The sequence below is a fragment of the Rhea pennata genome, chromosome 12 (assembly GCF_028389875.1).
Source record: "Rhea pennata isolate bPtePen1 chromosome 12, bPtePen1.pri, whole genome shotgun sequence".
Classification (NCBI taxonomy): Eukaryota; Metazoa; Chordata; class Aves; order Rheiformes; family Rheidae; genus Rhea; species Rhea pennata.
The window spans coordinates 24,613,966-24,640,484 of record NC_084674.1 but is presented as its reverse complement, the minus strand read 5'-3'; the positions used below and the strand labels follow the sequence as shown (position 1 = coordinate 24,640,484).

At 54.3% G+C, this 26,519-nt stretch overlaps 2 protein-coding genes across 2 annotated transcripts in view; one reads left to right on the top strand and one right to left on the bottom strand.

Moving 5' to 3' along the window:
• Positions 1–604: 604 nt before the first annotated feature.
• LOC134145917 (sodium-coupled neutral amino acid transporter 3-like) lies at positions 605–5,115 on the bottom strand. Its single transcript, XM_062585928.1, has 8 exons — positions 5,089–5,115; positions 4,727–4,900; positions 4,452–4,531; positions 3,997–4,097; positions 3,713–3,837; positions 3,254–3,398; positions 2,559–2,662; positions 605–2,150 (listed from the first exon to the last, which is right to left on the bottom strand). The coding sequence occupies exons 1-8, from the start codon at positions 5,113–5,115 to the stop codon at positions 2,046–2,048; spliced, it is 861 nt and encodes a 286-aa protein (XP_062441912.1). The 3' UTR covers positions 605–2,045.
• An 827-nt stretch (positions 5,116–5,942) lies between these two features.
• GNAI2 (G protein subunit alpha i2) overlaps positions 5,943–26,519 on the top strand; it is a 55,864-nt gene continuing 35,287 nt past the window's right edge. Inside the window, exon 1 of the mRNA XM_062585824.1 lies at positions 5,943–6,113. Within this exon, the coding sequence (XP_062441808.1) occupies positions 5,996–6,113 (118 nt within the window). The 5' untranslated portion in view covers positions 5,943–5,995. The remainder of the gene's footprint in view (positions 6,114–26,519) is intronic.

The window sequence follows — 26,519 nt, the reverse complement described above, 5'->3', positions numbered from 1 at the left end:
GTGCACTCCTGGGGGTCCAAAAATATGCCCAGCGCCATCGGTGGGGATGTTGCATGTGTGCCAGAACAGGGAGAGCTGGAGGGTGCAGGGAGGGGAGCAGAGGGGGAGTCTCAGGCTGCGTTTTGGGCCTGGTGGGTGCTGGGGTTGCCCCTGCGGTGGCCGCGGGCGATGCAGCCTCCAAGGGGGGTGATGCCTCGAAGGACAGTGCTCGGGGCCACGGGTCATGCCGCAGGATGGGGCTGGGGGTGCATAGTTGTTGGCTGGCAGCGAGGCGACAGCTGTGCTATGTGGGCTGCAGCACTAATGAGGGCCTGTTAACGAGCAGGACAAGGTGGCCTGGTGCCCCAGTTGTCTAACGAGGGCCTGGGTGCCAACGAGCTGAAGGCAGGGTGCCCACAGAGGGGGAGAGCGGCTGTGGCCGGGGCGTTGGAGCTCTGGGGCTGGGGGCTCTCATCCTCTGGCCCTTCCTGGGGTTGCCATGGCCAAAGTGCCCCCGTGGGCAGCTGGGCAGCCAGGCAGATGCCGTGAGACGTGTTGTGCCTGGGGGGTTGCGTGCCTGCGCTGCCCAGGGCCAGCTCCTGGCCCAGGAATGCCGCAGGCCCCACAGGCTTCACATCGTCTTTATTGCTCTTGCCAGAGGGCTCAGCGGTCAGACTGTTCTCTGGGACAGCTCTCATTCACACGTATAATTTAAAAGCGTTGCCCTCTTGGCGACAGAGCTACCGCGAGCAACACGACGTGTCCAGAAAGATCTACTCGTATGTACAGTATTTATAAAAAGCATCCTAGGCTCCACCACCCCGATAAAAAAATGCATCTCCTATGTAGCGCAACAGCCCATGGAGACCCAGCCCTGCTCCCAGCACAGCAATCTCAGCACTGCAGAAGGGCCCCCGGGCACCGCCTGCCCTTGTCAGCCCTGGCCCAGTTCGCTGCCCGCTTGGCGCCCATGGGAGGCAGCAGGCCGGAAGGTGCGCAGGGAGGGAGGGGGAGCTGCTGCCCGGTTTTGGCATGGCTTGGAGGAGCCCCACGATGGGGCCCAATAGAAGAGTGCGGGGCCCGGGGTGCTGGCCCCAGGCGCAGGCTGGGCAGCAGCATCCTGCTGGCACTGTTTGGAGCAGGTGCGTGCCTGTCACCCCGGCATCTGGGCTGCAGGCACCGGCAGGCATAAAGGAGAGCCGCTCCAAAACCTCCCCTCTGCCTGGGCCGGGAGCTGGTGCCGAGCGAGTACTGCCCCTCAGCGGGCTCAGGTATGGTCCCGGGGATGCGGCTGCTGGCCAACAACTGCCCAGCGACTTCAGTAGCAGCGTTCTGGGCACCACAAGGGTAGTGGACCCCGTGCAGCCGTGACAGCAGGCCTGCGTTTCCCTGCTTGCACATAGACCTGGGTGCCACCAAGAGACAGAGTGGGTGGGAGCTGGCAGTCCGTGGGGCAGTAGGGAGAGAGGGCACTGCAGTGCCCCCAGGGAGCCCTGCTGGGGGCCTGGCTCCCCGCCTGGCATTGTCCTGGTCCCCCAGATACAACCTCTGCGAAGACCGGTTGTCAGAGCTCTTGCTGACAGTCGGGGGGTCCCACCGCTCCCTCCTCCCCCCCCCCCAGCATGTGTGCTTGGCGGTGCCAGCTGGTGGCAGCCGGATGCTACCCATGTCCAGAGACGAGGTTCATCTCACAGCCAGTTCTGGTGAGGTAGGGAAATGTTACCCCCATTTTCCAGATGGGGAAACTGAGGCGCGCAGTGGAAGGGGATGCGTTGGAGGGGTGGGCACAGCAATGGCCCTCCGGCCCTGGGCTGACCCCACTCCCTCGCACGGGCCAGAGGCCCTCACATACCAGGGCTCTGTCCCATGCTGTGAGTGTGAGGCCGTGCGGGGCCCCTTCCCCAGTGGGTGAGGATGGGCAGCACAGGTCGCGGGCATTGGCTGTGCCTGATGGGCAGCACAAGGTCGTGGTGCAGTCCAGGCGCTGGGGCCAGGGGCTGTCCCTGGGGCTGGCTCTCCCCAGGGCACCAGCGCGGGGGCAGCTTGGTCCGGGCCCCCAGCGACAGCTAGTGGCTGCCTCCGCTCTTCCCGCCTCCTGTGGCCCAGTCGATGATGATGAAGCTCAAGCTCATGATCATGAAGAGCACCCCAAGGAGGGCAAAGCAGCCTGCCTGTGGGAGACAGAGCAGGGGCAGCAGGGAGCGCTCTTAACCCAAGCCAGGCTGCCGTGGCCCTCGCAGCTGCATCAGGTCGGAGAGCCATGATGCCTGCGTCCATCTCCAGCCCTGCCATGACTCATGGCACTCCCAGTGCAGGAGCCCCGGGGTGGTGGCAGAGCCAAGATGGGAAGCCAGGAGTCCTGGCGAGGACCATGGAGAGCCCAGGTCTGTCCATACGGGCTTTCCCCGGGCAAGCTGCCCAGTGCCATCGTCCCCATGACCCCTCAAGAAGGTGTCATCAGTGCCTGGCACTGCAGCACAGACAGTCCCCAGGTGGCCAGGGCTCACACGCAGCCCAGCCCTGGGGACATCCTGTCCCATCCCATCCCTAAGTCTTGACAGCAGGTGCCCAGGACTCACCAGGATCTTGGGAGGGGAGCGCAGTGGCTCCTTGTCCTTGGGCATGATGCGCATGTAGAAGATGGCGGGGAAGATGAAGATGAGGCAGGGAGCGGATGTGGCACCTGGAGCAGACAGGGACACAGCGGGCAGCAGGCCCCAGCCCTACGGCTGAGCCCTGCCACCCATGCTGCTGGGCCAAGTCCTGCCCTCTCCCCTAGATATGACATGGTTTTCCAGGAACCTGGGGACACACTGTCCTGGCACCAGCCCCAACTGCTTCCCCCCCACACCCTGTGCCTTGGCTGGGGGCCAGTCACCAACCACGGTGGCCACAGAGCAAGCGCCTGGCTTCAGAGATCAAGGGCCAAGAGCGAACATAGCCCAGTGGTACTGCAACCCCCTGTGCCCTTTCTGCCTCTGCCTGGGGAAAGGGCACTCAGGCCTGGCATTGCAATGGGGTTGTCAGGGTGCTGCTGGCAGGGTAATGAGCCCCATGAGCAACACAGATTCATTGCCAGGGCTCCACATGCCTTCCAGGGCCGGTATGGTGAGGCATGGGGCAGCATGGGAAGGACAGCACCCAACACTCCTACCCCTGCCTGCTGGTGACCCCCAGCACAAGTGCAGGTGCCAGGGCCTTGAGGCTATGGGCAGAACCTGCTGTGCCCACTGCCAGTGCCCTTGTGGGCACAGGAACTGGGACTTCCCCTCACCGATCATGCCGAAGATGCCAAGGATGGAGGGAGCAAAGATGACCAGCAGGTTGATGAAGGTTAGCAGGATCACAGCAATGATGATGTGACGGACCCAGCTGAAGTCCTTGCCTTGGAAGAGCATCTGCTGGATGGCCCGGCGCACCTGGGCATTTGACAGGAGCATCACGCGCCATCTCGGGTGCCAGCGGCCCATTCCACTCCCTCTAGTGCCAGCTCAGAGCCAGGCTTCAGGCCTCCTGAGGGTAGCTGCTCCCGGGGGTAACTGCTCCTGCACACTGTTCAGCCTGCCTGGACCTGGCCTGGGAGGCCCCTGCCCCACGCCAGCCCTGCCACCTGACACAGTTTCCGGTCTCAAGGGAGCTTCTTGTGTGCCGAGGCCCTGTGAAGGCCCATGGGCGGCCCTGTGGTTGCCCATGGCTGTGGCGGTGCTGCCTGGCCTCCCCAGGAAACACTCACCGGGAAGAGGACAATGGGGACAGTGAGCGTCACGGCCGTCAGCACGGCCACCCGCACGCACAGGATCAGCACATCAAAGGGGTCCACCTTGTTGTACGTGTGCAGCAGCTCCGACTCCACACGGCCTGTGGGCACCAGCACAGAGCCGTGGGGTCAGCCCTGCCACACGGCTCTGGCTCAGTGCAGGCAAGGGCCTGCTGGTGGGGGAAAAGGCGGGAGGCCAGTGTTGCCCCTGGGGCATCACCTGGGCCAGGTGGGTCCTCTGTGCTGCTGCCAGGGCTTACCGTAGAAAGTGAGGTAGCCAAAGAGTGCAGCCAGGAAGTACATCAGGTACATGACCGTGATGGAGATGTTGGAAATGCACTGCATCTTCTTCTTGGAGGGGCTGTGGGGGCCAGCAGTGTTAGTCCATCACCCGTACCCTCACGGACTCGGCAGCCCCCTGTGCCGGGCCCAAGAGCTGAGTGCCTGTCTGGGCGGTGCTGTGCTGTGGGCCAAGCGACTGAGCCAGCTCAGCTGGACTGAGGCTGCCTGGCTGGGAGGAACCATGCTGGCTGCAGGGAGGAGGACAACCCTGCGCAGGATCACTCCCTATCCCTAGGCACCTGAGCACCTCAGCGCAGGTCCCGTGCGCGGGCAGCAACAAAATATCTGCCTACTGCCTTGGCCTGGGAGCAGGATGAGGCCCTGCTTGCTCCCCACAGGCACCCCAGCCCCAGGCCCGCTCCCCAGCTCTCACTTCTTCAGCTCGGTGTAGATGGGCAGGACCTCAGGGTGGCACACAAAGGCGAAGGCCATGATGGGGATGGTGTACGCCGTCTGCAAGAGAGGTGGGCGACTGAGCACCAGGGCAGTGGAAATGGGACCACTTGCAGGTGCCAAGAGCTCTGGGGACCGACAGGGAGAGGGGCTTGGATGGTCCTGGCCACCCTGGCAATGGGCCAGGGAGCTTTCCCACAAACATGGAGGTGCAGCCCACCTTGGCCCCTAGCCAGCCCTGCACCAGGACCCTACCTGGGAGTTGAGGGTGAAGAAGCTGGGGGAGCAAGTACCCTCCTCGGAGGGCTGGAGGACGGTGTAGCCGTTCCGGTAGTTGCTGGTGGTGACCAGGGTGTAGTTGAGGCTGCCTGTGCCATTCACCTCTTGTGCAGGGAGAGGACAGGGGATCTGAAACTTCTTGTAGATGACCTAGGAGGGGACAGTCAGAGCCCAGTGATGCTCCCCCCGAGGAACAGCCACCCAAGCTGGGGGTCACCAGCACCACCCGCACTACACCTAACTTGCTGGATCCCCTCCATGGGGTGCCAGCAGCCCCCCACCCCATGCTTTTGGGGCTGCGTAGATGTGGGTGCCCCACTGTGAGGCTGGCCCTGTACCCTGCCCATTGTGAGTGCAGGCAACATGGTTCGGATTAGTCAGAGATCCCCGCAGCTCCAGCACCGGGTCTCCAGTGCCGGTGCTGGGGGTGCCTGGCCTGGAAGCCCAAAGGGGTGCTTTGTGCTCTGTTTGGCGCCCCCACAGCACATGCTCTTGGCAGTGCCCACGGCTGATGGCTAGATGCTCTTTGTATGCAGAGACAAGATTCAGCTCACAGAGCCCACAACTTGCAGCTCCCCCAATTTGCGTTCTTGACATGGCACCTGGAGTCCCTGACCAGTTCATTGCATCGCACTCATGGGAGATGGCACTCTGAGTTTAAGACTGGCCTGGTGCATGGCATCTCTGGGGTATTGCATGATCCAGTTCATAGCGCAGAGATGAGTAAGGGACTGAAGGGTCTCTCATAGCAGGAGAGAGCTGGAAGTGTTGAATGCCTGGTTCACTCATGGCACAGCATAGGCACAGCACCCTGGGGCATGGCACCCTGAGGCACAGCCCAGGCCAAACACAGGGCACGCAGGGGCCCCGCCCGGACCAACACATGACTTGCTGGGGAGCCAGCCTTGCTGGGTGCTCATCTGCTGCTGGGCGCAGCATCTTGGGGCCAGCGTGGCCAGTGCACACCGCCCGTGGGGCCCAGCATGGCCCAAGGCAAGGCCGCGCCCGGCCCGGCCCGGCCCGGCCCGCCGCCCGCCCCGCGCCCGCCCGCGTCAGCGCGCGCCTCCGAGCGCCGCGCGCTTTCGAGCGCGCCCTCGCGCCTCGCGCGGCCCCGCCCGCCGGCGGCGCCTGGCCCCGCCCCGCAGCGGCGGCGACCCGCCTGGGCCCCGCCCCGCCCCGCCCCGCCCGCGGCGCGGCGCAGCGCAGAGCCCGCCGGCAGCCCGCGGGGAGGGAGCCGCCGCCGCCATGGGCTGCACCGTGAGCGCCGAGGACAAGGCGGCTGCCGAGCGTTCCCGCATGATCGACAAGAACCTCCGCGAGGACGGCGAGAAGGCGGCGCGCGAGGTCAAGCTCCTGCTGCTCGGTGAGCACCGGCGCTGCTGCGCCGCCCCCGGCCCGGCCCGGCCCGGCCCGGCCCGGCCCGGCCCCGGCCGAGAGCTGCCGGGCTCATCCTCCGAGCCGGCCCTTGCCTACCGTGCGGGATGCCGGCGCGGCACCGGTTCCGGGTTCCCCCACACCTCCCGCAGCCCGCGGTGTCGGATCTCGTCCCGCAGCCAGCCCCGTCCCCCGGGGGTCCCTGCGGCCATCGCAGGCGCTGCCCGCCGGAGTCCCCCCGTCGGTGTTGGGGGTTCCCAGGCTGGGTGGAGCTGAGGCCGCCGCCGCCTGCGCGCTGATTTCGCTGCCGCGGGCGAGCACTGAAATCAGCACCGAAATTCCTCCCCCCTGCCTCTCTCCCCTTCCCCTCTCCTCCCCCCCCCCCCCCCCCCCGTTGCTGGCTTGAGGAATGCTAATAGAAAATGGTTTTCATGTCGTCCTTTCCAGTGGAGGAAATGGAGAGCAGCAGGAAGTAATGGTGAAATCAGGCAGTGCTTTATTCATGCAAATGCCAGCTGCTTTAATAAATACATAATTACAGTTTTAAAATGCTCCGTTTAGTGGAGCGCTTATTTTTAAGTACGCTGCTTCCCGACAAAGTGTTGACTTCTTGGTTTATGTTGCGTCGGTGCCATGCCAGCACTGCATCTGCTGTTTTCTAGGCAATTCCCGGAGGTGGGCTCATCTTTCGGGGCAGAATTAGGGGGCGTAGGCAGATCCCGTGGCTTTGCTGAGCGGGGGCAGCATGGGCCCTTGGGAGCAGGCTCTCGTGGCGTCTGCGACATCCTTAAAAGTGCTGGGAAGGGCAGGGCTGCTGCTTTCCTCCACTGGTGCGAGTGTTGGTGGCGTTTGCAGGGCTGAGGCTTCACTAAGGATGGCTGCTGACCCCGGTTGTGCAAGCAGGGCTGCGAGGAACTCAGGGGCTCTTGGAGACAGTTGTTTCCGGGGAGGGGAAGAAACTAGTAGAGCAAAAAAAATAAATAAATAAAAAAAAATAAAAAAAAAACACCACACTTTTTCTTTTTTTCCAGACTCTATTAAATAAACATGTGGGGCCTTCTGAATATGTAACAGCGCTGCACCGTGAGGTGACTGTGGCATTTGTAGCTATTCAAAAAACAACTCATGCTGTAAATTTCTCCTAGATATATTTGTATATGTTTTTCTCTTGTATGAGTCTTTCATCTGTTGGCCTTTGTGCTTGGTAAGACAACCATGCTTGTCTCTGGATTTACTGCTGCCGAGGCAAGTTCTCTGGATAAAGAAGGCAGAGAGCAGCAGTTTATTCCCTAAAGACTAAATATAGTATTCGAAAGGGGTTTGGTAACTTATTTCTGCATTTATACCTGCAAGGAATAGAGGCGATTGGCTTTGCATTTCAGAGACTCAAGCGTGTTTTAGGGCTAGTCTTGCTGTGAATGTCGAATGTGTGATGAGGTGGCTGACTGGCTCATCAGCGATACTACGCCCCTACTTCATCGCTGCATGCTTATTAATGTGGAGCTGGATGTCTTGTACAGTGGCTCCTGTTTCAGGATAGAGCTCTGGTTAGTAAATAAATGCGCACCTGGGAAGTGGAGTGCGGGATCAGCCAAGCAGGCCTAAGCTAGGCCCATTTTTGTAAGTCTGGGCTTGCAGTGAGCATTGCTGCTTGATTGCTCTGTGCTCACAGTAAAACAAAAGGACAAAAAACGACTTGCTGATCAGAGAGGATTAATGTGTGCACTCTGCTTTCTGCTGGTCGTCTGGCTGGTGCTCATCTCTGGATGTCCAGGGTAGAAGAGGCAATGATATTCCTAGATTGCAATGTTGTGCTGAAGCAGAGCCAAAAAAAGGGCACCTGCGTTCTGTGGTTGTCAATATTTATGAAGGGTGTTTCTGATCTTAGTGGCTTTCTAAAGCCAAAAATAGAGTGAAACAGCTCAATCTTTTTTTTCTTTTTTTTATTATTTTCTTTTTTTTCCTTATTCCTAGCAGCTGTTCAAGTGTAAGTAGTGCTGAAGTCTTGGGTCAGTATTGCCTCTTTTTAAGATAAGATGAGCCTGGAAAATGCGTAAGTATTTGCTTGAAGTGGATAAGAGAGAGACTGTGCAGGTGGTTATGGTGCTGTAACTCCACCAGGGAAACCCCAGTGGTGAGTCCACCTTTTGCACAGTGCTGTTTGCTGAGGAGCTGGCAAAAGTTAACTTTTTTTTTTTTTTTTTTTTAATGGTGGAAGCTAGGCAGGGATGAGCAAAGGAAATGAGTCCCTACACTGTTTTTCTCACAGCAGAGATGCTCCTTGTTACAAGGCTGAAAGCGTGTATCAAAGTGCTGCTGGTGGATATGTTCTGCTAGAGGGAGCTGGTAATGCTGTCTACATATTAAAGATAAGCTGAGAGAGAGAGATCTCCTAATGCGAAATAGTAATCGTTAAAAGTTTTGAAAGGGAAAATGGATACCTGTGTTCCTGTTAGCTGGTGGCCTCACAATCCTGAGTTCATGGAATTTCCTAGGTCTGCTACTCTCCCAGTGTCACTGTGCTAAAGCTGCTGAGATTCGGAGCTGTGCCCAGCGTCTCCACTGCCTGGATTTCTTTTTTTTTTCTTTCTTTCTTTTTTCTTTTTTTCCTTTCCTCTTTTCCCTAGTCTGAAGAAGCCCTGCTTTGAGGATGGCTCTTGCTCTGCCAGCCTTATGTGAGCTGGGGCTTTGTCAGCCCTGGAGCAGAGGCAGTAAGAGGGCCTTCATTGGGACAGTTGTCCTTCTTGGAGCGGGCAGCTGCAACCCAGGGAGAACTGAGGCCTTGTACGAGCTCGAGTTAACGTGTGTGTGTGTGTGTGTGTTTTTTTTCCCCCTCCGGCAAACACCGTGGCTTTTGTGCACTCAGGCTGTGGGCCAGGCCGAGCTCCCAACTGATGCGCTGACAAATCAAAGCGCCTCACTCGTGTCGCAGCAGGCTTGGCAGGCTGCAGAGCCTTGTGGCCCTTCCCTCGGGTTGGATGCTGCCGCTCTGCATCTTTTAAGCACCTTAGGGAGGCTTTGACATCCCTCCCCCTCCCACACACACACTGCTGCAGGGTAGAAAGGGCTGCCTGTTGGACTTGGGTTTCAGTTTGTCTGCTCTCTGTCTTGCTGCTCGCTTTCTCTGGGCTCTGTGAGCTGCAGCTCTTGAGACATCTCTGTGGCTTAGTCTACCAGACCATAAACTACCACCAAGCCAACCTCCTGGCAGCTTTTCAAACAGATGTGCTCTGTTCCAGTAAGCTTTCTCCTCTGAGGCTGAACTTCATGTCTGCCCTCTCCCATCTCCAAAATAGCCTGCCAGGCAAAGGGAAGAAGCCTTTTTCTAACTATGGCAGGCCTTTCTAGGCCCCTCTGAATGTCCTGGGAGATTTGTCCTGCCTTTGGAGGAATGTGCACGCTCCAAAGAGTGTACAGTTTCCCCTTCTGTGCTTGGAGCTGCTGGGGTGGCTTGTAGGTGCTTTGCAAAATGGGCTGGAAGTGCCTGGGATCCCTGAAGGTCAATCTCTTTGACCGATGTGCAGTTTTCCCAGTGGAGATGATGCCTTTTGTTTCCACCTGTGTACAGTTTTCACTCAGACATGCACTTGGCGGCTGCAGGAGGAGGTCAGCCCTCCTTGCGGCTCCTTCATCACGCTTGAGGAACTTTTCACAGGCCATGAAGTTCCCGAGGTCCCCACAGACTGAGAATTCTGTTGGTAGAAATGCTAAAGTTTGGTTTCATTTGCTAGAGAAATTAAAGGCAGCTTTTCTTGAGGCTCTGCAATTGAGCATTTGTAGAAAGCACAGGTCCTTGATGGTCCGTCTTGGTGCAAGGCTTGCCTTGCAGAAGCATGTAGGACCTCAGCTCCCAGGCAGCGGTGCATGGGGTGGAGCAGAGCAGCAGAATTAGCTCTTGGGGAGTGCAACAGCAATTGCTCCTCTTGTAATAATAGCAGAGAGGAAAAACTGGAGCCGCCAGGCTCCTGGGATTCAGCAGTTCCTCAGGGCTCATTTCTGAGGTGGCACAGCGAGTCTCCACAGCTGCAGCCACAGGATGAGCTGCAGCCTGCTGGGCTGCAGAGGCAGGGCAGGGCCTTGCTGGCTTGCAGCACTGTGCGATTACAGGAGCTCAACCCAACTGTGAACCCACACCCGATGTTTCTGAGAGGACTTCTTATTTTTTTTCCATTGCAAAGCTGTCTTGGGTCAGTCATGTGTCTCCGTGTACAGCTGTAAGCTGACTTCCGCATTTCCTTTGCTGTGGCTATTGAGCAAGAGAAGGAAAAAACACAACCGTTTTATTGCCCCGTATTGTGGGGGCAAATAACCTCTCCATCTGTTGCTTGGGACCACAGAAGTGGAGTGGCCGTGGTAGCACAGGCTACTGCAGTGTATCTGTCTCCTGCTTGTAAAAACAAACATCTCTGCCTTGCCTCCGTTGTCATCTAATGGTAGCATTATTCTATGCTGTTTGTTCTGCATTGCTGGTGCTAGTTTTGGCAAATAAACTGCGTGCTCAACGGTTTTAACCTCTGCCCCCTGGCTCTGATGGAGACAGTGTGGTATTTGCTGCCACAGGGTGCATTTCTCCAGGTGATGTGCTGGAGGGAGGCTGGAGCTGACAAGGGAGGGCACGTGCCAGGGCGTGAGCAAAGGTGGGCATAGTGGCTGAGCAAGGCTTGTTGCCGGCAGCTTCCTGTAGCCCTGCCTCCTGGGCTGGCTCCATTTCCCATGCCAGCCTGCCAACGCATTTCACGCTAACGCGTGCGAAATCTTGACGCAACAACTGCTTTCCGGGATCTGCAGGCAGCTTCCTGGTGCTGCATCTTACTGCTCGGCGTTGCTGAGGTGAAGTCAAGCAAGGCTTGAGCTTTTAGCTCTTTTGGTTCAGCATTAAGCAGAACTGAAAGTAATGATCCTGCCAAAATCGTGTAGCTGCCGAAGGTCATGACTGATATCCAGGGCCTGCTCTCACCACTTGTAGGCGGGATAAGAAGAGGCTCTGCTTTCTGCAGCAGCTGGGACCCTGCTCCGTGTTGAAGAAGTGGCCTACTTCTGCCCGGCTGCTCCGAAGGAGTGGAGCTGGTGTTACAAACACTGCCTGGCTTTGCTGGTGTTGAAAAGCTGTTTTCTCCTTTCTGAGTTTTTTTTTTTTTTTTTTTTTTTTTTGTGTGTGTGTGGTTTTTATTGTTTTTTTTTTCCTCCTCTCAGGTATTTTTTAACTTGGTGAAGCAGACTAGACTAGACCCAATGTCTTGTCACTAAGGGTGGGCTTTGCTGACAGCAGAAGAGAAACAGTTTGGAGAAGAAGGTAAAGAGAAGTCCAAAAGCATTTGTGAGCCCCCAGTAATTGCCAGGGAAAACATGGTTGTAGCAGTACCATGGACCTCCTCTGATAGGTTACCACTTGTCTGCCAATAAAATCTATGTTTAAAGTCTCTAATTCATCATCTTCCTACTTGAGGTTAAAGGGAAGAAAAAATAAAAGCAGAGTTTGGGCCTGGGCGTCCTGGGTTTTGATGCTGTTGGCCTGAATTTAGGTGCAAACACTTGAGTTAAGGCTGGCCATGTACAGTGGCTCTCTCTTCCCATCCCATAATTGGGTTTCCTTACAGTGACGGCAGAGATACAGGGGTGTGTGGAGGGTTCAGATTAGAGCTGCCTTAGAGTATGTTGTGTCTTGTGGGGTTTTTTTGGTTCATAAATCAGGGAGATGGGCGACCTTTCAAAACCCTCCTTTGGGCTTCTGCTAGCCGTTGCTGGAAGGAAAGACTGCTACAGAGGCAGGGCTCAGGCTCAGCAGCTTTTTCTGGTTGCATAAAAATAGAGGAAGGGAGGGACCAGCTGCAACTTTCGGAGGCTCCGTTTCCCCAGTACACTTGGTCGAGCTGCTGTTTGCACACATTCGAGCAGCCCCTTTTGTAGCAGTTTGTCTCCACCTTTATTTTTTTTCTCCTTTCCTTCTCTGCTCCCCTCTGCCTAATTGTCCTCACACCTCCTTGTGCTCTGAGCCAGCCTTTCCTGATTCAACTAAAGGCATCCCAATCTGTTCCGAATTGGCCTGAAATCTCTCCTTGTCTCGATGTACCATGTGATGTGAAGTAGCTTGAGCTCCTCCCTGCTCTAGGAGGACTGGTATGTGTGGAAGGCACCCCTCTTCCTTTGTGGGAAAGGATGCTTCTGCTTGGCCTTTGAAGGCAGGTTTCTGGAGGACCTGTCTGGCTTTGCAGGGCTGGCAGCAGCTGGCCTGGGGGCTGAGCTCTTACTGTGCACAGACTGGGGCTCCAATCCTGGAGAGGAGGAGGGGAGGCTGCTGCCATCTTATGCATGTACAAAGAAATAAGGTACTGAAAGGAGCAGACAGACTCATGGCAGGGATTATCAGGGGCGTTGAACATGGCTAAAGGAACAATTGCCTTCACTGATCTTCTGACCTGGTGGAATTTCTTCAGATGGAGTTGTGATCAGGGGATGTTGTGGCTTTGGGATAGAGGCAGATTTGGGAAGAGTGGAAGGTGTCCCCAAGAAGAATTTTAGGCTTGCTAGGTCTGGGAGAAATCCCTCATCACGGTGAAATCACGGGCCCACAATTGGGTTCCTGTGCTTATCTTGCCAAATCTGATAGCCTTGCTGAGGCTTGGGAGGGGGGGAAGGGGGACTGGTACACAGGATCTTGCATTCAAGCACTGGCAATTAAAGAAAAGCAGCTGCCCCTAGATGAAAAGCACTTGGATGGTAAACTCAACATCCATGTTAGTAACAATCTTAGGCACAGCCAGTTTTTTTCTGTTCGGAGGTAAGCGCTCAGGCTTTGCCTTGAAAAGGCAGCAGGCTCACTGAATCTTGCCAAAAGCACAGGTGTGTTTACTGCAGAGATTTTCTATCTCTCTCTCTATCTAAAAATATATATTTTTTTTACTTTACAAAAGAAAGTCAAGTTGCTCCCCTGGATGTGCTCTGTATGCCTAGGTGAGCTGGTCTGTGCAAGAGGAGGATGCTTTGGGATGGTGAAGCCTTGTCAAGGGGTGAGCCCTGTTCTCAAGGGATTGTGAAGCAGGCGTGTGCACCAGCGGCTCTGCTGTAAGCTTTATGCTAGCATTTCCTCTGTGTAGCCTCTGAATTTCCTGCTCTGAGCCTTCCTTGGAGCTCTAGTTTCTGGCCTGGAGGCCATCTAATTGGCAGACCTGAGTGGAGCTAACTAATCCTCTGCCTTGGCAAGGTGGAACTGTCTCTTATTCCCACTACCCATACGTGTAAGGCCCATTTGCAAGGGGAGCATGGGGTGCTGTGCCAGGGATCAACCGTGTCCTGGCATCGCAAAGTAGAGCCCTCCCTGGTTGTAGTCTCTCCTGCTGTGAGGCTGAGCATCGCTCGAAACACAATTTATGCAGCTGCAGCCTGTCCTGAGGGGTGCCCATGACAGGGCAGGGGATGGCAATCTGCTGTAGTTGTGCAATGAAGCATTTTTTTAAATGGCTTCTGCTTCCTGGGGAAAAGCGGTGCTGCTCTGAATCCTTTGGGGAGAGGAGGTGGGGGTGCTGAAGGATCTGGTGAGGCCTCTGATGGCTGTTTAGAGGAAAAACTCTGCCTTGCAGTCCCTAGGGAAAGAGCTCCTTTTTGAAATGGCAGTTGGGCGTCAAGGATGCTGCTGCGCAGAGTCTCTTTTCCTGGAGAGGAGATCCTGCCATAAGGAGCAGTTTGGCTTTACTGCTGGCTCGGGGTCCTCAGATTGCCCCGCTGTCCCTCCCCCCCCCCCCCTCCCGCCACTATCCCCCTGTCTCCTAGGGGTCAGCCTAGGAGAGGAGACTCCGCATAGTGGAAGAAAGATGTGTGGGTTTTTTTTTTTTTTTTTTTGACTTGCAAGGAAAAGACTCCTACCTTGCAAGCAAACTTTGACATTTGGGCGGGAGGAGGAGGGCTTGCAGCCATCCTCAATCATGTGGCACAGCAAAGGGGGATGAAGGTAGCAGAGGCCAGGGAAGGGGCTTTGACATATGGCTGAGTACCTGCTGAATGCACTGGTCTGGGGCTCTCCTAGCTGTTTCCTGACCAAACTGTGCTTCCACAGTGCCTGAGTATGCGATCTGTGGCAAAGGACCTTGCCTGGGCTGGTTTCATTGGCTGCTTCCTGGTCTGCAGGTCCTTCTTTGGCCACTTTGTGGATGCTCTTGTGTTTTGCCCCAAGTAGTAGGCAGGTTCTGCTTGTCATGAGGAACCTTGGAAACAGTTAGGTCTGTGGAGGGGGCTACAGGCCCAAGCATGCTCCAAAATCACTTTGCTGGAGTTTGGCGGGACAGTGCCGCTCCTGCACCCAGCTCCATATGGCTTCCCAGGGCATGGACTGGCCTGTGAGAGCCCATCACGAAGGCAGGCAGTCAGCCTCCTGCTGGTGTGCTGGACCGTTGAAGGCAAGAGAGGAACGTGTTTTCTTTCTCTGATGCATGTGACTGGGAGCACTTGAACCAGTCTTGCTTTGTGTCCAGACCAACTCCTGTTCAGCACTGCAAGCACTGCAGATGGAGCAGAGCTCATTCCTTACCATCACACTCTGAGTGGCTCTGCCATGCCTGTCTGCAGGCACTGACCATGCCCTGGAAAGCAGCTCCCTTCCCTTTGTTCTAAGGGAGCCTCTCTCTATCAAGCAGACTGGTGGGCCTTTCCTTGAGCAGATGCCTACAGCCTGAGCATCCCTCCTGCTCCTCTATATGGCTTCTGTGTATCGATTTCCTCCTTCTCATGGCTGCTTTGCAGCCCCTCCAGGAGGCTTGGAGAGGGCTGGAAGCCTCTGTAGCCTCCTGTGTTTGTTTGTCCAGAGGCTACCACAGCCCAGGTCCTGGGCTGCAAGTGCTCACCGGGGTTTCTTTGCCTTCTCCTCCACCTGAAAGGGGGACGTGGTGGTTAGCAAGTTGGCAAGGGCCTTGGTTAATTGTGCAGCTGTGTCCTTTAGGCTGAGCCAAGCTCAACCAGAATTAGCCAGATCACCTGAGCTTGCTGGGTTAGAGGGAAAATATTAGCAGCTCAGCTGGGTGCTGATGGTGTCCCTTGCTTGGGACGCTGAAGGGTCTGCACCCCTGAGGGGTCCCTGAAATGATGCCTGCTCTGTAGTGATCCTAGTGCCACATGTTACAGGAAGCGATGGGCTGAAAGTGCCCTTCACAAGAATGGGGCAGCATGGTGGGTGGGTGTTTTACAGATGTCCATGAGCGTTCTTTGGCCACACTTGCAGCCTGTGAGTGTAGCTGGTGTCTCTTGCGGGCAGGGAAGATGGCTCCGTTAACATGGCTTACTCACTTGGGCTGAGCGCTGGCTGCAGCTGGGTGGGTCAGAACATGGCCTCAGGTCTGCCTGGGGGGGCCAGAGGCAGTTGATGATGGAAGCAGTCTTCCTGCTTTCAGACAGAGGACCTTGGCCAAGAGGAGCCACGTTCCTCTGCAGCCACGTTCCCCGTTGCAGCCCTATGAGCAACGGCAGTGGCTGCCAGTGATGGATGCGTGGGCTGTGTCATCCCTCGGAAGGGGAAGGCTTTCTTCAGCATACCTTTTCTGGGCTGGAGGGAGGCTGGCTTACAAAAGTAGCATGGTGAGTCTGGAGCACAGGAGGAAGCACGATGTCCCTGTTCTTGAGGCAGAGGGATAGATGACTTCATTCAGAGACTTCCTTTTCACATGCCCAAGCCCATAAATAGATGCTGACGAGTCCACGTCTGTCCAGGCGGGTGGGACAGCTCACTGCAGAATGAGTTTGAGTTCATACTTCTCTAGTTGCAAATCCATGCTGAGATGCAAACACAAGGCTCTTCTCAAGTGCAGACAGTGTCTGGTGCTGGGTGGGGCTGGACAGCCTGGCTGCATGTCTCTGGGGGCTTGTGCCCACCCTGCAGCCTTCATGGCAGCTGGCACTGCTCTTTAGCAGGAAGCGAAGACAGGAACAGAGATGGCCAGCAGAAATAGTAACCCTCTGCTTTCTCCCTCTGTTCTTGGTAATGGAGAGGCAAAAATGAAGCAGAAGTTCCTTGTTTCCTGGAAGAAAGGCACAAGAATAGCGTTGCCAGCTCGTAAACACCTGTAACTCTTCTCAGCACTGAGTGGGAAAGTGTATGTGTGTGTATGTGTTATAGCATTCCTCACATAAACTGTCCTCCTCCTCCTTCCCCCAAAGAGATACATCTATGCAACTGGAACAGATTGTCCAGAGAGGCTGTGGAGTATCCTTCTCTGGAAATACTCAAAACCTCCCTGGACACAATCCTGCACAATGTGCTCTAGGTGACCCTGCTTGAGCAGGGAGGTTGGACCAGATAATCTCCAGAGGTCCCTTCCAACCTCAACCATTCTGTGATTCTATGATACTGTTTTGACTTACCCTCCAGTCCCTGATGCCTGGGACTGAATCTGCACGCAAGGGCCCTCCTGCAGTTGTATGGTCTGGAGCGTTGCATCTTGCTACAAGGTTGGCAATGCTGTCCCTTTTACATGTGCTGAAGCTGCCTTTCCCCAGGCAGATGCACTGGGCTATCACTGCCCTGGATTTGCAGCAAAGTATAAGCAGCATAGGGCAGGGTGCGATAGGTGCAGGTTTGTTTTTGGCCCAACCTCTTTGCTCAGTTGAGCAGACCAAAGTAGTGAAGATGACCTGCCACTTCCTTTGGTGGTGAGGTGGTTTTCTCTCCCTTCCCTCTGGTTGCAGAATTGTTTGCAGCCAAGCCGTTTTGCGGATGAAGGCAACGTGAGCTGGGCCTGGGCAGATGTAGAGGATCTCTGGATCCTTTGGGCTCTTTTGAGAGCTGAGTACTCAGAAGGGAGACCAGGGAATTGGTTCACATTCATGCCAGGGGTATGGTACATGTGCTGCACTTGGCAGTGACTCTGGGCTGAAATGAGCTGCTCTGCTCAACACAGTGACCTAGGCAAAGCTCGCTGGCTACCCGGCACTGTCCTGTGCATTGGGTGTGTGGCTGGCAATGAGACTGAGCAGGCCAGGGGTCTCCTCTACTCTCCCGCATGTGGCGAAAGCTGCCATTGCTTCCCATGAGGTGAGCGTGCAGGGCTGAAGCTAGCTGCAGTGTTTAAGCTGTGAGCGGTGGCACATGTGGAGGGGCCACACGCGGATCTTGTGTGAGTAGCCCGAGAGCCCGTATAGGTTGAGAGCTAGTTCCTCGAGTCCCATGCAGCCCTCCTGTGGTTAGTACGTGTGCTCCTTGGTTTGCCCAGTCTGAGATCTTTCATTTTTGCAAGCAGCCTCTCTCTCTGTGATTCTTGCTTTCTAATCTTTGACTTTTTGAACCTTGTGGCTTCATTCTGGGGTCACAGTAGCTGTATTTGCTCAGTGCTGTGGTATCTACCCTATTTTCTTCCCTCTTGCCCTATTTTGGGCTGGATCTGTTGTTGTTTGGAGGTACTGTTCTCTTCCAGGTGTTATGGCTGCTTTGTCTTGGTCCTGGGTGGAGAAGAGCAACCTGTGCTGCAATCCGAGGGTCAAGGTGAACCGGAGTTCCTCCAGCCCACCATCTTGCTCCCTTAAGGCCAGCTGGACCAAGACTGAGCTCAAGTGGGCTCAATGGGGCTGAGGACATACAGTGCTCAAGAGTTGCTCTTACTGCTCGAAGTGCTGCTTCTCTCCACTCCTTTGGCCTTGGGCAGGGCAGCTGTGGCTCCAAAAACACTACTGTACCAACGGTCCCTTTCTGTACACCAGTGCTTCACAACACTGCGCAGAGTCCAGGCACATGGCAGGGCTGGGAGGCCACGTGTCACTAACCCTCCTTCTCCTTGAGACCCGCACAGCACCCAACTCCCAGCCTCACGCTCTAGCCCAATAAATGGGCTGACACAGTGTTCAGAAAACCCTACCTGCTTCTTCCAGACCTTTTCCGGTTTGACCAGGAGCTGTGTAACTCGTGCCATCCCCATAGACCCTACGTGGTCTGAAGGAGTCTCAGCTAAAGTCGCAGCTCCAGAAGCACCATAAAATAACACGGTAACTTTGTCCCTGAAAGCCTGCCTGCATGCAAGAGGAAGCCTGGCTACACTCTTTATTTTAGTGGTAGTCTGAAATCAGGAAAACCAGGGTTGCATGCATTTGATATAAAACACCAACCATCTACAGCTCTAGTTAGTCCTGCAATGAACTGGCTTACTTGTGGATAGGAGGCAGATGGATGTATTTTGGTACCACCTTGCCTTGTATGCAATGCCCAGCTTAAGCTGCAGCAGATGTGTTGGAGCAGAGAGCGGGGCCCTGTTGTTTTGTAGTAAATGGATGAGTGAGTGGAAAGGAGGTCTGCTTCGGGGCCATGAGATCCTGCAGGATGCAAGGTGGTGGGTAAAATGAACCCTGGAGGCTGGGATGCACTGAGGAATGGAGGAGCAACTGGTGTAGTTTGTTGGAGTTTGCTGGGCAGGAGCTTTAAAAGCTGCCTCGACTTTCGGGTCTTCCTGGGTGACATCTGCTCAGCCCTGGCAGAGCAGTCCTGGATGTATTTAACAGGAAGCATTTTTTTTTTTTCCTCCTCTGGGATTTGCCTGCCAGGAGCAGGGAAGTGGCAGCAGCATGTAAAATACGCCGCGACATTCCCAAGGCAGCATGGGTTGAGGAAGGCCTCCAAACCCAATGGGGCACTCAAAATCTGGTGCCAAGTGCCTGCCTGTGCCTTTCTGGTCAGGTTTAATGTGTGAGTGAGGCTGAGAGCCCTCCTCCATCCCCTCTCAGCCAGCGAAATTGCGCCCCATGCAAAAGGCCCTGGCAAGGGCAAGCTCCCCGAGGTGGTCCGAGGGGCATTCCTCATCCACAGTGCTTGTCCTGCTGGCCCAGTGGAGCTAAGCAAGGCATTTGCCTCCTGAGCTTGAGCCACGAGGGAATATATGGGCAAGAGGGGAAATAAGCTCCTGCTAGCCAGCGTAAATGGAAAGGGGAGAAAAATAGAACACATCCTTATTTTCAGGAAGGAACACAATGCTGAGCTTGGAGCTTTCTGAGGGATGCGTGGGTAGATGAATGAGGCTCCCTACCTTCTGTAACACTTTTTGCATCCTCTCTGCCTCTGAAAGCAGCAGCAGGGCTTTGGGTCCCAGGAGTTTTGAGGGCTTGGGCAGCAGGAGTGGAATCGGATCAGCTGGGTGCAAGGTGTCAGAAGCCCTGTGGTGCACCATGGCCACACTCACCGTCCCCGGCAAGGTTGGACTGGGAGAGGGAGGAACCTCTCCAGGTTGGGGGGCTCTGGCAACCTTCCAGGGAGCGCAGGAAAACAACCAGATTTTTCTTAACTTTCCTATTGCATTTTTGACTCGGTTTTTCTCCCTCCTTTGCTCTAAGTTTAGACTGCTGCTAAGACACAGCTCTCTTTGCAATGCCTGCATGGCATGCTTGGGGTAAGCTTGATTGGTACCTGAAGCAGGAGCTGGAGAAGTCCTGTTGCCCCAGCTTGCTGGCAAGGGTGATGGAACCTGCCCCCTGGCCTGTGCCTGGAGACAGCAGGCTGCCAGTCACCAGCCTGGCTCGTTTGGTGAAGGCTGGGTCCTACTGGAAATCTGCAGCTCCGCACAGAAATCAGATGGCTCCTCGCGAAGGTGTCCCCATCTTTTGTTGTTTTGACTTTTTTATGCAATTGTTTTTTTAAAGTAATTTTGTGTCTATTTTAGACAGATGAGAAAATCTAGAGGGGATTCTCTTTCTCAAGTCTTCCCCCCACCAAGTAACTGTGTTTAATGCAGAGCTTTGGAAGATTCATTCAGCAGCTGGGACCCCGGCTGTGTGGAGGGAAAGGGGCTCCAAAGCTATCCGTCTCTGCAGAACCATGCAAGTTAGCTGGGGCAAAGAAGGCAATTGGTAGCCTTTTTTTGGCAGCTTTACTTTTGGCTTTACCTTTGAGGGTTTGCGGAAGGGTTGGGGGCTGGGGCTGCTTCTGGGCTACTATGGATGGAAACACCTCTATTCAAAGTTTCTCTAAATATGCATGGAGTAAAAATGTCAGTAAATGAATGCACAAAACAAATAGCTCAGCCAGCAAACGTTATTGGCAAAGCAATTAAGGAAAAGGATGTGCCTGTTACGCAAACTCAGTCTGTCCAGTGACTGTTGACCAGTGGAGCGGAGCTGTTCAGGTGTGTGAGACCCACAGCTTCCCCCTTCTCCAACATTTCAACCTTTCTCAATGTAAGAAGTGGCACTTGTTGCCGCAGGAATATTGAAGGCCTTCCAGGAGGGCAGGTGCCTCGGAGATGTCCCATCCATTCTTCCCTTCAGCTGTAGGGGCCCCGTCCCCTGATGCTGGGGATCAAGATCTTAAGATCTCTTGTTTTTTCAAGTATTTTGCATCCCAGCCTTGTGCTTTTTTAAGCCACTGCTTAAGTGGGAGCTGTTGTTTTCTTTTTAAAAAAAATCCTACCAATACTTTTGTTCTGTAATGGAAGTCTCTCCACCACATGCCTGTTACCTGATTTTGAAGGTAACTGTGGTGTGTATGGGCCTTTCTCAAAAGGATTGAGGTGTTTTTGTTTTGGGGGATTTTGTCACAGTTGCATTTTCAATGCAGCAATATATGGTCCATTGGAGCTCTGTTGACTTGTTCTTTGCCCTGGAGTGTCTGGAGCGGCTGGACAGTCCTCCCTGCTTTTGGAGCTCCTGAAGGCATTGCCTTTCTCTTTTGCAGCTTTGCCCCACTGTTCATGCAGTCCAAGCTCCTTTCTGCAAGACAAAGAGGTTTGCAAGAAGAGGACCCTCCAGCCCTTTTGGTCACAAGAACTGGAGAAAGAATTGCAACCTAGTGGCAGCTCAGAAATGGCCTGTTAGGTCGGTTAGCAGCCCTGTGCAGGTTATGCAGGGCAATCCCCTGCATAAAAGTGTCTCCCTGAGATGTGTCCTGGGACTTGTGTGGAGTCTGGATACCCCACCCCCTGTTTCTTAGCAGATAGGCAAGTCTCTGTTTTTTCAGGGACAAACTAGTGACGCATTTTAGCTGCTAATTAAGTAGTGAGATAAGGTCTTTGTTTGGAGCAAGTCTTGCCTGAGTCTTGCCTGCCGTTGTAAGTGTGGTCAGCTCTTTAAATATTGTGTTAAATGTCATGGCTGTATGAAAAGAAGCGGTAGAAGCTTAAATCTCAGCACCCAAAATATACTGGAACGAAGTAGTTTGATAAAGTGTTGTCAGAAGATAACGAGATGTTTTTGCAATGGGCATTTGTTTGCTTCTTTTAAATTTTTAAAAGCTATTTTTGAAAAGGCCAAACAACCCAAGAGAGCTTTGTCTCCTATTTTTGAAAGACATTGATCTGGGAATCAAAACTGTTGTGTCCCAGTGGGTGAGAATGGCCATGATCTTGGGTCAGACCTTGCTCTGAGCAGGGAAAGGGCACAACTCAGGGAAGTGCCTGCAATGAAATGGCAGGATGGAACAAAACTTTCTTCTTCCCTGGGAGCTGCGAGTTTTGTACTAGCTCGAGGTGCCCTTGGGCCTGGAGCACCCCAACCCTCATGCGTGCCCTGGGAAGGGATGAGAAGGAGGAAGCTGTTCAGCAGGGGAGCAAAGCCTCCTTCTTGCAGACAGGAGGGCTGTCCTGCCACGCTTGCTTGTCTGCTTCAGCTCTCCCTTGGGGCTGTCTCTGGATGTTACTGAAGCACTGCTTTGCGGTACAGTTGCCTACCAACTGTCCTTTGACTGGGATTACATGATGTGAGGTTGCTTGGTCCTCATGGCCCGGTGACAGGTCTCAGCTGGACTCCTTCCTGCATTCATTTGCACATGAGAGGCAGAGTGATTGCAACCCAGGGCTGCTTGGAGTGTGCATAGGGCAGGCCACTTAGCACTCTCTCTCCACTCATTCTTTCTTTTACACAGTCATCATTAGAGTCTGAAGGGTAACAGAGAAAAAGCCTCATCTGCTTTTACATCAGAAGCTGCATGGATGCTGCTTGAATAAGAAATCTCCCACCTGTGGCTGAGGAAGAATAGACAAGGACAGGAAGATCCATAGAAGGTGTTTTGTTCAGCAGTTTACTCTGCTTGTAGGCTCCTGCTCTCGTAGGAAATGCCTTTTTTGCGATGAATTGGAAGCCGCCCTGTCTCAGGAAATGCAGGCCCTTCCCGTGCTCTGCTGGCAGCCTGCCAGGAGATTGTTACAGGGCTGAATGGATGGCAGTGATTATTTTTCTGGGGTTGGAGCAGCAGACTGGAAATTTTTCATGTTTTCTTGGGTTCATCTAGGGAAAAGGAAAGGAGCCAGGAGATGCCACAGCTGCAGGAGCAGGCGCTTGAGTAGGCTGGAAATGTCTTCTCGTGTGGGCCGAGAGGAGAGGGACCCCCTCGGAGAGGTGATAGCCATCATCTTGGCAGTTCCCTCTTCTCGCTTTGTGTGTCGAAGCGGTGACCAAAATCTTTGAACAATTTTATCCTGCTTCCCTCAGCCATCACCTTTCCCTGCCCTTTGCCTGACGGTCCAAAGCTGAAGTGTTAGTGCAGGACAGGAGCTGTAGGCAGGCCCCTGTGACTGTCCAGTTTGGGAAGCTGGGGATGACTCAGCTACCCAGGAATGTTGCACCCTGCGACCTCAGGGACTGCAAACCAGCCATTTCCGAGGCCGCCCTAGGCTGTGACCTCTGGGAACATTTGCAGGAGGCTGGAATGGGTATGTTGAGCAAGTAGCTCTCAGCAGGGACTGGGCTTGGGACCTTTGGAGCTCCTGGCTGCATGGGGTGTGCTCCTTGTGGGGTGCAAATGGGGAGCTTGGGAAGATACCAGCTTCCTGGGACCCTGTCAGCTGGGGTGGTGAAAGCATGTGTTTGGGCTTTGCACTTGGCTTGGAGCAGGACAGCCCACCTTTCCCCAATGTGGAAGTGGGGGCTGTTGATCTGTTGCTGTTTTGGCAGTGATGTGGACTGGGGGATCTCATCCTCTGTGCATATGGAGATCTGTAGCACTCTGAGCTCCACTCTGCTCTGCGTGGAGCCACATGCCCACTGCGTGCGAGGCAAAGCCGTAGGAGTTTCAGAGACAAGGGATAGCTGCCACTGGGAGGATGAAGGGAGATCTCGAGATCAATGTCAGCTGTAACAGTGCTTGCTCTCTCCCCTAGTATTGGCATGATGTTTGCCCCATGCCCTCCCAGCTGAGACCTCTGTGTTCCTCATCCACATCCTCCTGTGCCTTCACTGTGCTCCAGCATCTAGCCAGCCTCTTTCTCCAATGGAATTGGCTGAGCAGCTCTGCCTCCTTGGCAGTGATGCTTTTACCAGCTGCATGCAACGCACAGTGCCCTGGCCGTAAAGAGGCAGGCACCAGAGGTGGCCTCACAACGTTTCAGCTCATGTGCGGCAAAGGCTGCTGCAGTGGGGAGCAGTTTGGCAAGGTGGTTGTGGAGCCTGGAGCCTGCACGTGACTCGGGCCTTCTCCCCATGCTTTTAATTAGCAGATAACCCTGTCTTATCACCTTTTTATGCTCCTATGCCCTATGGATGTTAAACACTTTTCTATTTCTCCCAGCCATTTCAGGTCTCCAGGCGTGCAGGTTCTCTGCCTTAGCTGGAAGAGTACTGTAGGGATGGGGTCCACAGACCTACAGGCTCAGTGGTGTTTTTTGATCCAACTGTCTGGGCAGTGTCCTCCCTGAGGCCTCTCTAGCTAAGCGTATCATTCCAGCTGCCCTGCAGCATTATCTAGCCCAAGAGACTGGAGCCGTGTGAGGTCCATGCTCCCTTTGCACACAACCCAGAATTGGTTTGAGAGAGGAGAGGCAATACTTTGCTCCAGGGCTGAATTGGTACTGTGGATCTGTGCATCGTCTCCCACTAAGTAAGTTCTGGACAGAAAACTAACCACGAATGCTGTCATCAGCTTGGCCCAGTCACAATCAGTAAGGAGTCAAATGCCCCTCCATAGCCTACTGCAGGCAGAGCAAGTATTAAGCAGGAGTTATACCAGCCCAACTGATGAATGGCCCTTCTTGAAGGCTCCAGAAATAGACAGCTGTTGGTTAACCTTGCCCAAAGGTTATGCCAGGGCCTGCAGCAGCTGGGGGTCTGTTGTAGGCTCAACTGGGCACCTGCAGTGGAGTAGTCATGCCTTGGCCTTGAGCTACCTGCAGTCTGGGCAGGAGGTGGCCATGCTGCAAAGATATTATGGGGCCCAGTGGCACATCAGGACCCTAATCTTTCCAATGGGGCAGGGATTGAAGCAGGCGTGTTAACGTGGGACCCAAGTGCAGGCTTCTGTGCTTCTCTGTGGCTGAACAGTAACTGCAAGAGCAACATGGCAGTTGAGGTGGGTCCACTATCGGATGCATTGGAGCCACTGCCTGCAGCGAGCATCCCTGTGCTCACAGCTTGGCCTGCTGAAGGAAGCACCTAATGCATGGCCATGAGGCAGAGGGATTAGTGGTCATGTTGCCCTGATAGATCCTAGCCCTCTGTAGCTGGTCTTTGGAGAGGCAGGGATTGAGTCCGGTCCTCTGCCCACTGCGGCCTTGGAACTAGCACTGGCATGATGTTGCTCAGCATTTCCACACTGGCTAAATGGCCTTGCATCTAGCTGCCAGAGCTCTGGGTCTGGATTTGCAGTGGCACTAATCTATTTTGCATCCTCTGTGCTCATCTGCAAGGTGTTTTTTGTCATCCCCTGCGCTATGGTCCCACTGCCCCTGTCAGCCTGGGGATATCACTGCAGGGAGAAGAGCACAGCTTTCCAGGCAATTACCGGCAGTCTGCTTATTAGACAAATGAGGTGATTTGAGAGGGAAATGAAAGTGGGAGACTAATTGCAGACTGTGGCACAGCTTTCTTTCCAGGGATTATCGCACAGGCCCTTATGGTCGGCTGTTAAAAGCACCATTGCTGGAGCAGGTGAGGAGCTGACAGCAGTGACCTGGCCCTGCTGAGCTAGTGCAGAAATAACCTCTGCACCTTGTGGTCCAAATGTCCAGTGTTTTGAGCTGGATAGGAGAAAAGTGGAGGGAGAGAGTGCTGCAGTCCGTTTGAATTTGCCCAGGTGCTGTGCTATCTTGCTGCTGTTGTGGTTGCGTCAAGCACATTTGGCGGTCCCCCCCCATCCAAGCCTTACACGTTTGGGATTTCAGCCTCCTTGCAGCTACTGAGGGCAGGCCAGTCACAAGCTGGCACTGGTCTGGGGCTCTGCACTTTCCCTTGGGCTGGGGTTGAGTTTGGGTCGGGTCTCCATGGTGTACCTGCTGCCAGCATCTGGCTGGCCTTCCCCAGAGCTCATGATGCTGAGCCCAAGCAAAACCTAGCAAAAGCTCTTCCCAGAGACTGTCATGGGGCAGAAAGGAGTGATTTATGGTCTGCCTCTGGACCCCTCAGTCCACCAGTCCTTTGCCATGCCGCTGCCAAGGTGTTTGCTGTAGCCCATGATGTGTCCAAATGAGGGAAAATCATCTCTCACTTCCCTCTCCTTTGAAGGCAGACATTTAACTTGACTAATCAGGCTGGGATTATGCTGTCAGGATTAATGAGGTACTAAAGTGCTTCTGTTAAATTAGGATTAAAAAAGAAAAAATACCTTGGCTGCAGCTGACTTGACTTAATGTGTAGATTGAAAGACATTTCAAGACAAGGCTTTAAGCCTGCTTTCCCCAAGCAGGCTTTGAACAATATGGGGCACTTGATGCAGATTGTTTGGACTCAACATGTGCACAGCAGGCTCAATGTGGTTGTACTTGGGCATGTGGTTCCCCTTTCTGCCAAATGTCCCAATCTCATCCTGTTGATAGTGTTGAAGAGAGAGTAGGCTGATGTCTTTGTGAATGGAGGCACAGCTTTTATGCCATGAGGTATGGGAGAAATACAAAACCTTAGGCCCAGAAGCTCCTACAACTTGGAAACCAGAGTCCAAAGGGGCAAATGGAGCGCAGGAGTTGGCTTATTGTGTCACAAGCTGGCACAATGTGGGACAGGCTGCTGGGGGTGGTGGGGGCAATGAGCTGAGTTTGGGCTTGGAAGTCCCTTGGGAAATCGGAATAAAAGCCTGTTACATGGTAAGGACGATCGTAGAAGAGTTGTCTTATGGGATGAGAGGTGGGGTGGCCTCAGCTTGTGCTTCTCTTGGAGCAGTGCTTTTTGCTCTTGGGCCCTGGGGCAGTGAAGGCAATGGGGGACAAGTAAGCCCCACGCCTGCCTAGCAGTGAGAGATCTTTAAGCTGCTTTCTCAGACATGGGTGCAAGTGAAGAGTCCAGAGTTGGGGACTATTTATATGTCCTGTTAATTGAGCCCTGTATGGCAGTAGGTAGGAGAGACTTAGACATGCATTGATGAGAACAGGCTGATTTTATAGTCCCCATTATGGTAATTACTGCTGTCCACTGCAATGATAAGCAGATGTTTCTGTTTTACAACCGCTGGAAGCAATCACCTTGAGCTGTTTGGATGTTAGTCCTGTGGAAATGGCCTGCCGCGGGGTTATTGAGTGCCTGC

Coding starts and splice junctions, on each gene's coding strand:
- LOC134145917 (XM_062585928.1), bottom strand. CDS start 5,115: ATGTTGCCTGCACTCACAATGGGCAGG. Junction 4,532..4,726: donor TCTTCACCCTCAACTCCCAG/GTAGGGTCCTGG, acceptor CCTCTCTTGCAG/ACGGCGTACACCATCCCCAT. Junction 4,098..4,451: donor ATCTACACCGAGCTGAAGAA/GTGAGAGCTGGG, acceptor TGGCCCCCACAG/CCCCTCCAAGAAGAAGATGC.